Source organism: Gymnoscopelus microlampas (assembly GCF_963454915.1).
Source record: "Gymnoscopelus microlampas genome assembly, chromosome: 4".
Classification (NCBI taxonomy): Eukaryota; Metazoa; Chordata; class Actinopteri; order Myctophiformes; family Myctophidae; genus Gymnoscopelus; species Gymnoscopelus microlampas.
The window spans coordinates 45,982,900-45,994,631 of record NC_139941.1 but is presented as its reverse complement, the minus strand read 5'-3'; the positions used below and the strand labels follow the sequence as shown (position 1 = coordinate 45,994,631).

General features: G+C 42.0%; 1 protein-coding gene across 1 annotated transcript in view; it reads right to left on the bottom strand.

The window, feature by feature from the left end:
• Positions 1-857: 857 nt before the first annotated feature.
• niban2b (niban apoptosis regulator 2b) overlaps positions 858-11,732 on the bottom strand; it is a 33,908-nt gene continuing 23,033 nt past the window's right edge. Inside the window, exons 7-14 of the mRNA XM_084055785.1 lie at positions 10,914-11,018; positions 10,218-10,380; positions 8,700-8,887; positions 8,050-8,205; positions 5,223-5,336; positions 3,862-3,969; positions 3,447-3,558; positions 858-3,312 (exon numbers count right to left, since the gene is read on the bottom strand). Coding sequence (XP_083911911.1) covers positions 1,814-3,312; positions 3,447-3,558; positions 3,862-3,969; positions 5,223-5,336; positions 8,050-8,205; positions 8,700-8,887; positions 10,218-10,380; positions 10,914-11,018 — 2,445 coding nt within the window. The 3' untranslated portion in view covers positions 858-1,813. The remainder of the gene's footprint in view (positions 3,313-3,446; positions 3,559-3,861; positions 3,970-5,222; positions 5,337-8,049; positions 8,206-8,699; positions 8,888-10,217; positions 10,381-10,913; positions 11,019-11,732) is intronic.

The following is an 11,732-nucleotide window of genomic DNA, read 5'->3' as shown; positions in this document are numbered from 1 at the left end:
GTCCAGTGGTTCCCAAACTGAGGGTGGGGGTCCCAAAATTATTTTGGGGTGTCCCCAGATGATTAGCCTAATGTGCAACATTACACAATTGTCAAATATTATGTAAGAAAGAGGCAAACATTGTGAAAATAGCAGATCTACAAGCTCACAACACCTCACGCTGCGAGATTGCAATTTGTGTTATTTATCACAGCTTTAATGAACCTAGAGCACATTGGTACAGTCCGAGTGCTGGACAAATGAACACTTTGGAGTTATAGGAATCATAGTAAAATATATTAGTAAATTAATACATACAATGACTGAAAATGACTGAATACAACCTAACTGCAGCTGCCCAATTGGTCTGAATCTAGCCTCGGAAATCCATGCTTTTAGTCTGAATCTGACTCACAACTTCCAAGAGCATTTCAGCTTTCATTTCACAAACTGACAAATGATGGTGTGGCACAAAGATATGTCATTCTGAGATCACATTTCAAAATCTTATTCAGAATAAGATTTTTATTCTTCTTCCAAAGCTGCATGAGTCAGAGTGGATAACTTTAGTTTGTGAACATGATGTAGCCTATAGATCAGGGGAATTCAAACGTTTTAATGACAAGGACCCCCACCAAATCTACTTTAACTAGACCACGGGCCACCCGGCCACCATTTCAAATTATTCTGTGCTGGGGGACCCTGCATTAGAATAGTAGAATTGATTTGCTTGATACATTTAGGTGTGAATGAAATTGTCTGAATTCATAGTCATGATACTTAAACATTTGCTATTGCAATTTGTAATTCCAAGTGAATTTAATTATAGTTGAATTGAACTACTCATTTGGTTACCATAAAGAAACATTAAAACAATATTTAATCAATAGTGATTTATTATCAATAACAGTCATTTGTATCACACAGGAGTAAAATAAATTTAAAAGTACACACAAAAAGGGACAGGGAGACAGGGACACAATGCAGAGCGTGAAAAACAATAAATAAAAACAAGAGGGAAAACCAACAAGACTAAGACACTGATGAAACTATAAAAAAGAATGTAAAAATGACTGATATCGTGAAAGCGACCACAAGTTCAGAGGCCCCATAATAGCATTTATACACAATATACATATGCTTTCTTTGTTACGGGATAAAATTATGGAAAATAGTGTTATCCCCACTGTATACAAGAAATTGTCAAATATTGAAATATTTCAGTTTTTTTGTATCAACATATTTGACAGATTGTCATTTAAATCTGAAATACAAAACAATTGGGGAAAAAACATTTCCAACTTGAAGACCTGTTCCACTTTTGTACTTGGCAAATAAAGACTCCCAACAGATTCTCACTGTAATTCAGAGTTATGATACATCCCATCCAGATTATTCAGTAGGCTATGAAGCCTTATCTGGGGCATTAACATACACCATGTATGCACAATTATACCATAAGGACACAAGGTCTTTCATGTCTACATTTCTCACTGCGTAAATAGAAAAGCAAGCGTGGAATGTCTAAATTTGTGCAAGCTCGTCTATTAGACTAAGCATATAGTTACATAGGATAGGATGCAGATGTTGCCAGGTCGGTCAAAACTTAACAGTAGAAAACTAAAACAAAAAGACAAAAGCATCTGAGCCCCGCTCAGTGTAAATATGGGGTCATAGACTTTAGAAATGTGCAGAATAACTGTTATCCCCAAAACAGGTGTGGAATCCGATGATGAGTCCAGTGAATGAAATATGAACTGATCTGTAACTGGAAATGAACATGAGAAGTCTTTCTCTGTATAGGCTAGCACAGTTCAGACCACGAAACAACTGCTCAGTTCTCATTTGCCATCACTGCCTTGCTCAAGACTTCTTCTCCCGTCTCGGAGTCACTGGGTTTTGCTGCCGCTTCTGATGCTGCCTTGGCAACCGTTGTTCCCTCCTCAGGCTGTGGAACCTCTGTGATGGGGGGCGGTGGGACAACATCGCCCTCCTCCTCCTCACTGGTGGGTGACTGGAAGCCGCTGTCATCGTGTGGTGGTGGTGGTGGGAAGTCTGTTGTGGTAGCCTGCACCTGTGGAGCAGCTTCAGGAGCACTCTCCGGTGACGACGCAGGGTCCGATTCCGTGTCTGTAGTGGTAGTTATGGAGGAGGTTGACTCAAATTGCTCTGCAGAAGGTAGTGGAGAGTCTACCTCTGACGTTGCTGCTTCCTCACTGGTCGGGGCAACCTCTGAAGTTGCTGCTACTTCGTTGTTTGAGGATACGTCTGAAGTTGCTGCTTCCTCACTGGTCGGGGCAACCTCTGAAGTTGCTACTACTTCGTTGTTCGAGGATACGTCTGAAGTTGCTGCTTCCTCACTGGTCGGGGCAACCTCTGAAGTTGCTGCTACTTCGTTGTTTGAGGATACGTCTGAAGTTGCTGCTTCCTCACTGGTCGGGGCAACCTCTGAAGTTGCTGCTACTTCGTTGTTCGAGGATACGTCTGAAGTTGCTGCTACTTCACTGTTCGGGGCTACCTCTGAAGTTGCTGCCACTTCGTTGCCCGGGGATACATCTGAAGTTGCTGCTACTACTTTGTTGCTCTTGGATACATCTGAAGTTGCTGCTGCTTCTTTGTTTAAGGTTACCTCTGAAGTTGCTCCTACTTCAGTATTCGGGGCTACCTCTGACGTTGATGCTGCTTCGTTGCTCGGGGTTGGGATTTGTTCCTTTGCAGCCCCTTCCTCTGCAGTTGCTGGCTGGCTGTCCTCACCCTGCACAGCGTTGTCTATTTCTTGTATAGCACTCAGGACTGCTGTGGGACTCTCTGGGTCCTGTGGTAAGCTCTCAGTAGCCAATGACGAGGGTTTTTCAATCAAAATCTCTGGACTGGCATCACCTTCCTTGGGACCTGGACCATTTGTCAGAGCAGTGGGTTGCTCCGGGGTTGCTTTGGGACTTTGGGCAATTCCATTCTGGCTGTCTGAGGGCTTGCCCTCTTGGCTGTCAGGGGTAGATTTGCTACATGTGTCCTCCTCCGCTTCCTCCTCAGGGATGCCTTCCACCCCAGGTACTTCCATACATGACGCATTAGGGAGGACCGGTGACCCTTCCTCCTGAATCATCGACACCACCTGCTTCATCCTTCTCCTCTTCTGGGTTAGGGAATCCACCTCCTCCTCATCTGCATCGTCCTGCCCAGCTCCCTCAACCTCCTCCTTCGCTCCATACTCCTCAGTCCAGTCAACGGAGGGTTTTTCCCCAAGGAGGTGCAAGTTGGGGTCACTGCTGTTGAGGACAATGCTGTCTCTGTACAGATTGTGTTTCCTCTGGACTGCAGCCTCCTTCACAGCTGGAGAAAGAGTGACAGAGACACATGTTGGTCAACTAAACACATACATAGATTTAATGAGGGGCTTCCATTTACTCCATGATTATTAAAAGAATGTAAAAAATAGCCAGGATGAATGAGAATGAAGAACTCACCCAGACTGATGTCCTTCATGACTGAATGGAGCACCACCTCCTCGAATATGTTCTCCACCAGTATGAAGCGGGAGAAATCCTCAAAGATGAGCTCCTTGAAGCGTGGAAGCTCCTTGAATTCACAAAGACAAACATGGGAGTTACAAAGGAGAACAGTATATGGATCTCCAGCATGCAAGTTATGTATTTGGGATATGTAAACCACGTTAAACTTTGATACCCCCTCTCTCCCTTTGTTCCGTCTCAATCCTGAATATACTATCCAGTGAAACACAATGACAAATAATCTTTATGATAATGTTGGTCTAAAGATCAGATTATGACATCAACTGAGAACAGAGTGTGAACATGAACACAATTTCATTCAATTTCATTCTACACAGCAAAATATTTTGCAGTGTACTTTGGTACTTACAGAACCACAGGACGGGGTCAACTGTTTCAGCATGTAAGGGATGAAGATCTGAAGGAGAGCCTCTCTGAAGAAACGCTTCCTAACTGTGCTGCTGTCATAGTCAAATTTCTAAGGACAAAACAATACGATATCAGAATGGAACATGACTTTGGAACTGTTAAGAATGACACCTACTTATGAAAATAAGAAGAAGAATAATAATAACAATAAGAAGGAAATATTTCAGTTACTGGCTGTGCTAAGACAATAGTATTGTTTGTACATGGATACATCTTTTTAACATAAGTAAATAAACTAGAAATATTGCAACGCAGACTGTTGTATGCCTCTGCCAACCAGTTACAGTTTACATTCATGTTTGTCCAGACTCATAGCATATGTAGTGAAGGTCTTGAAGGAATTTCATGAGAATGTTTTATGAGGTCACAGTCACTTTGACCTTTTGCCACCAAATTCTAATCAGTTCATCCTTGAGTCCAAGTAGATGCTTTTGCCAAACTTAATGACATTTCCTCCAGGCATTCCTGAGATATCACCTTCACCTGAATGGTGCGTATGTACAGATGGACGGACAACGGCTGTCGCTGCCATAAAAGGTTTTGAGACCTGATTCATACCAGTTAACTCTCTACAGCAGTTTTCAGTTGAGGATATCGTTACATCATTACAGACTTTCTGCAATGTCGTTTTGTATGCAACAACTGTGCACTAGATCTACTGCTGTGTTTTTATACACTGATGGCTCAGACAAATTCCCTTCTGGCAGGGGCATCGTAAAGGGTGGTAGACCCTCGAGAGGGCCCAGAGCTGGACAGCAGTCCAGGAACACGCCTGAGATACCCGGTTAATATACTGATGCTTGGCATCGGTGAAGATGCCAAGCATGAGTAAACACAACTGGCAAAGAGCTGTGATTACAAGTGGCAACCTCATAACCCAAAGTGACTTTGTTCCCATAACCTGGAGGGATGTGTTTACCACTTAGATCCCATACACCACAAGGATGGGCGTTGTAGTTGGCTATTGGTTGTTGAAAACGGCTAAGCCAAAGGTAAAGATTGAGCAGTATAATTCTAAGATACATTTATGGTATATCAAGGGGGCAAATCCTGCCCAGTATAGATTTAAGCTAATTGTTATTATTATTTTTATAATTGTTGGATTTTAAAACACTGCTATCAATATTATTGAAATCACTCGTACAAAAAAATCTGTATCTGCTAGTACTTAAGACAGTAGCTTACTCGGTCATGAAAAAGTGGTATCAGTGCACCCCTAATGAATTATGGGCGAATTATAATGAATGTGTCAGTTTAACTATAATTAGGGGACCCCCGGAGCAGCACCATCTGTTAGGTTACCTTGATGACTCGATCCTGGCAGCGCTGGATGACCTTACACAGCCCCTCTGTTCCCTGGGCTTCTAAACTCTGGTGGAGGATCTGTTCAAAGGTGTACACTGCATCATCCATTTGCTGAAAAACACACAGACAGATACAAAATCATCAAGAAGAGGTAAAACAATGAGGTTTGATTTCAAATAACAATTAATACTTATACTACATCAGTTGCCGAAATCTCCCTGCATCAATGTCATGAAGACAATTTCCTAAAAACATTAATAACACTTGGTAACTAAACCCTAACCCTAATCACCACCAGAGGGCACCCTCATCCCTACAATTACGTTGCAACTTCCAAGTAAAGAGGTGAAGAGAAGCTTTAGATCTCCCTCTCTACACAATGGCTAAAGTCAGTTCAGCTCCCCCTTTAAAAAAGGTAGGTTAAGTTTCTTGGTTAAAACAAACAACAAAAGTTTTTTTGTAAAAAGGTAAAGCTCTATATTCTGATAGTAATCATTGCTATAGACTAGTGTATGTCCAGTATCAGGGGTCTCTCCAGCTCTTTAATAAAAAAGAAATACATGTTCAGGTGGGTTGCAAATTTCAGCCAATCAAGAGGGAGTACATATTTATCAGCTTAACATTTTTTGTATTCCAGTTCCAATTTTGCCTGCTCATTTCTTAGTGTCATCACTTCCATTTTCACTTGTTAATCCTGTATCCCGTATGAGTTCTCTCTCCTGTTTGGATGAAATCTTAGAATCCAATCTTATCTTAAAACATTAGAATCCTTAACAGTGTGCGAGAGCCAAATTCCATTATTAATTGTTAATTCCATTAACTATCTTAACATAAGTTTAATCACTTCATTTGGCACTTGAATGTACTTAAAAATATGTGAAACTGCCCTACATGTGAGTGAAATCGTTTCTCTTCATTGGCATTGCATTTCTTCCACATACTTTAAGGAAAAATACCTTTGGAACACCCAATACAAGGACAAAACGTCTTTCTTCCTTTTCTTTCTTTTTTTTACAGCGTAGTACTGAGGGAAGATTGTGGCGCTTTTGTGTACATAATTTATAAACAGTCTCCGATTCATGTTTGTGTTTGAACTGTGAATGACCTTGGATTCAGTACAAAAATCCCTGGCTGCCCCCTGCGGGTGCCAGGCTCTGCTGAGGAGACCAGGCTCTGTTGTTCTCCACAGGAGGCGGTAAATTAATGGCCTGAGTGTTTAACTCTTGAAGACTTCTTCCCTGTGCAGTCGTATAAAATGTATTAGGTCATATCACAATCTAGGTAAGTTCTTGAATTACACCAGATGTTCTGGAAAGCATTACTGAAGGTTATTGTTTGGTCAAAATTTAATCTCACATATTGTGACATTGTGAAGAATAATCTTCAGTTATAAAGTGATATACTAATATATTTGCCACTAAGATATACAATAAAGAATGGAAAGCAAAACATGATCTTTATCTCTAGGACATAATTCTAAAGTTCACAAAGATTATGTTTTGCTTTCCATTCTTCATTTTTACCAGCATGCAATGCGGGTCTACAAAGAGACTCAGCACTAGTCATTTCTCGACATATTCTCGACATGTTTTCGATCATTGGCTGTCCTTTAAGTTTAAGCCAATGGGGATACTTTCCCATACTCTGAACGGGCGGTCTCGTCCTCCCAAGCTAAGGTACTAGACACGCCTCTCGCCTGTCGCCTCTAAGGCTACTATACACGCCTGCCGTCGGTTCAAATCACGCGACACAGAGTGATATATAGGACAAAATTTAAGTAAAGTACTTGAGTAAATGTACTTAGTTACTTTACACCTCAGCATACGCGCTGCGTAGCGTCCGTTCTGCATGCTGGTATACATGACTGAGTCATGTCTTGTTGTAGCATAGTTAAGTCTATCCCGCAAGGAAAGCAGCACCTGGACAGTGACACCTTCAATTACATTTTTGAATGTTTGTTTATCACTACCATGCCATCAATGAAAAGGAAAAACCGATTGCCCGACCACAGAATTTTTCATTCAGCATATTATAGTGTAAGAACCCACTGAGATATAGAACCTGTTGACAAAGACAAATCAGCCGATAATAGCACAAAGGCTTCACCACTTACAGCAGTAACCCATGGGTGCTTGTATGCACCCGACCACAGCAGTGAGAAACTCCCCCAAGCTTTAAAGACCTCAGTCAGAACAGTGGGGCCACAGACCACAACAATGGCCTGAGGGCATCTCGTCAGCATGCATGGCACAGAATTATAACAGAGGACACGTCCAACCAACACACACTTCAAAACTTTAAGAAAGAACTTCATAGAAACTCATAGGGCAGGGTACTATAATCTTTGTAGCATTAAGTATAAAGAAAATGACACACTGGAAAGGAAAATGTTATGTTTTGATTGGATTAAGATCCTTATTTAATATTCTGTATGCTGATTGAAGCCAGGGCAATTTGACTACCAAAAGGTCACATTACTTCACAACTTAAGACAGTGGGTCTACAACTGGATAAATATGTATGTGCTTACAGTATGTGTAGCAGGATTGAGCATACTATACTTTTCCAGAATTACTGTGTAATTACAAAACTTTTCAAGAGCTGGAAATTACCCAATTCATCTTCCACAATTACCCAGATTTCCCAGACCTGCGTGGGAAACCTGAAATACTGTACACATACTGTAGAAAGCCGTGCCTGTGATCTCATCTCACACAGCCCTATTGCATTCTACATAAACCAAGCACGATCCATTCCGATCCGCTCCGTGTCCACTACAGTTCAACAACAGTTCAACAGTTCTGCGATCAGGGAACCCACTCACCTCTCTCATGAGGATCTGAGCCCGCTGAACGAATACAGAGGGGCTGGACACATCAAATCTCTGCTGCAGGCCCTCCAGGCTCAGCTCTTCTACCTTCTCATAGCAACTCTGCATCTTCACTGGGTGGAACGCCAACATGGAGATCTTCTCCATGTGCTGGAGAGAGAGAGACAGAGAGAGAGAGACAGAGAGAGATACAGAGAGAGAACAGCGGGTGGACGACAGGAGAGACAGAGGTAAAGGACAGATAGAGGAAAAGGGAGGGACAGCAGTGACGCATTTAGTTTGGTGAATCAATAAAATGTTTTTTTATTTTCTATTATAGATGTTGATACGTTTTAAATCTTGATACTTTATTGGATACATAATTTTGGGGGAGTATTCCTACATGCCATAAAATAAACCAAACAGAATAAAAAAAAACACTTAAACACACAATTTCCACAAAAAAAGCTAGAAGGGAATTTGACTTCCAAAAGTAAGAATGTTATTATCGGCGAAGATTTTTAAAGTAAAAATGTTCAAAACACCTTAAAACATTGCTGATTTCCCCAAATACATAGCCCTGTCACTAACTCGCTAAAAAGCCCTTCTTGTAATAAAACCATCAACGCTCACATCATCCACCACCTCCATTCTCTGGACCTTACCTCCGCCACAGTCTCCTTGGTCCCATCGTTGAGCGTGTTCTTGCTCATGTCAACCAGCTCCCTGAAGAAGACGTCACGGACCTCGGAAAAGCCTCGGCTGGTGGGCTCCATCAGGGCGTCCAGGATGGAGTTGATGTAAGGCTCGATGCTGACTTTCAACAGCTTCTCTGCCTTGGGCAGAACCACCGCTGGAGGCAGGGAGAGAGAGGAGAAAATGTTTAGATTTACACATAAGATTAACAAGGGACACCCCACCCCACTTCAAATCCATTATTCATTCATTAATAGCTGAATCAACACTGCAGAGCTCAAGAACATGATGATAGACAGGAAGGTGTGGAGGGCAGCGATTCTGGAGTCCCGAGTTGGTGTAGGCTAGACCACACTCTCGCATCGCATTAGCTGAATATTGCTTAGTTTGAAAGTCAACGCCATTATATTACAACATTGTAATGACATTACTTCAGGATTAGTAGTCGTTTCAGTGTTGCTTACAGGATTTCATATCTTGTGGACATACCACTCCCATTTATTTACAATAAAACCTTCCTGTCCTCCTGACAAAGTACTCCTGCTCATTTGACTTATAGACAGCATAAGTCATCTAGCATTACACAACATGAAGAGGCGTTAACTACACCCTTGAGACAAATTTCCACAAAAAAAGATAGCTGATGTCTCATAAGGCTAAGTCAACATGGGATAGGGGGTTCATTTATTTACTCCCACTCGAATTGGAAATGTCTGCCAGACAGTCATTATGACAGAGCGACCGCTCAAATCCTCCTTCATACAGTAAACAGTCATTGGAATGCTGCTTGCCTGCATGAGTTCTGCTCTAAAAGGCAAGGCCGTCTGAGTTGACAAACACATGCCAGACAGCCAGTAAGCAAGGGGAATTAGTTAGAAGAATCTAGACTGACTATGGGGTCAGAAATGATGACTATGGCAGTGGTTCTCAAACTTTTTCATGCCAGGGACCCCCAAATTGACACTTATTAGCCCACGGACCCCCATTTGAAAAGATAAGCCAGGGACCCCCCATAAGAGAAGATATTTTACGGCTCTAGCATTGATTCTCAACCATTTTAATTTCAAGGACCCCCGGTTTGACATGCATTAGCCTACGGACCCCCATTTAATGGCATTTATATCTCTGGGACCCCAATTAAAATTGTAAAATCAATGTTAATTTAACTCTGAGAGTGTACAAATGGAACCAAATGGACCCTAACGGGTCCATTTGGTTCCATTTGTACACTCTCAGAGTTACAGACCCATAAGGGTCCATTTGGTTCCTATCCATCATTTAGCTGGGGACCCCCTGGAACTCCCTCAAGGACCCCTGGGGGTCCCCGGACCCCAATTTGAGAACCACTGGACTATGGGACATCATCATGGGATACATCTCCTGGTATTTACGGTTAGTGCCAGTGGGTTAAAAAGCAGTGAGACACAATAGTCAGTACTATTTTAACCTCTGTTTATCAAAAGCTTTTACAATGTCGTCTGACAGACCTCTGATCTTGTTGGTGACATGCTCCTTGGAGGTGATGATCTGGTCCATGTCTGTTCGAATGGATGCCTCCAGCAGGGGGCGCCCCGCCTCGCACGACTGCACCACCGCCTCGTACTGGGTCTGACATTGCCGCTGCACCAGGCTGTAAACCGCGTCGCTGATCTGACAGGACACAAAACCCACACAAACAGCGGGAGCACACGTTTACTAGAGGACTTTTAAGAGAGCTTTGCATTCTAGACATTTAGCTGGCCCCTAATTCATAGATCACATGATTGTACGTAAAGGGTCTTTGAAGGTCAGGAAAAGTGCTACACAAATAAAATGTATAATTATTACAATTTTTACAACCGACAAATGGTAAAGAGTGCTTAGATGTAATATCATAATACCAATCTTACAGTACACATTCATTTTCTATTGGTGTTTGCCTGTGTCATTGTCATCCAGCCCACTTTCACATATTTGGCTGCAATTATAAGGAATTACTTGCCGACATTACAGAGACATTGGTAACCAGTTATCTTTACCCTCCCAGTAACCCAGGTGGCCCGGTGTGTCACAATAGTCAGTACTTCATCATAATTGTCTAACCACTTAAGCACCATAGTCAAAAAAGTGGGCTTGTAGATCTGCAATTTTTGGGACACACAAAAAGTGGTTGAAAGTGCTTAAAGGACATCTCTGAATCTCACCAGCATCCAGTTCCTTTGCCTCTCATTCATCTTTCCTTTAAGTCGGGGGGAGATCAGATCCCTCAGCTCAGACATGAGGTTCTCCATCACCAGGTTAGACAGAATCTACACAGAAAATACCATCAGAACATGAATCACTTTATTTGCTGTGCAAAAATATGTTCAATCACTTCATTTGCTTTATTTGCTGTTAAGAGTACAAAAACACCGCCTTTAGTGACATTGGTGCAAGGACACGTTGACCAATAACATACTGATATGAGAAAACACACGTTCATGTAGCACTATAGGGCAACAGCAGCCTTAGAATGGGAGGGAAGGAGCTCAGAGGTTGTGCCTGTGCTGTGCGTGGCAGCTGAGGCTGATGAGGGTTTGAGTTACAAATAATTATGAATAATGAAGTATTTTTTGTTCATGGCCCATTCATCCCGTGCTGCAAATTGTTTAACTAAGGTGGGAGATAATTTATGAAATCACATCTCTTGATTTATGACATTCCTAAGCCATGCTATACAGTAGTGTTGAAAGGCTGTAACAATACTGGCACATAATATACGAGCGCTTGAGTGCCAAATATATTGAGTTATGGCATTCCAACAATATGCTACAATGAAGCACAGAGGCACACCGAGATATGAGATCTCTATATGATGAGGTAAAGGTGATTTACAGGGCTACAACTATTGAGTTGTAACATTCCTGTGCAATGCTGTAGTGCGGTTAGATATAGTAACACAATGACAGTGTAAGATACTGCTGGTTTCACAGGATGTGCAGAGGTGGTCATTGTAGAAGACCCTCTTTGTGCATTTCTCCTAC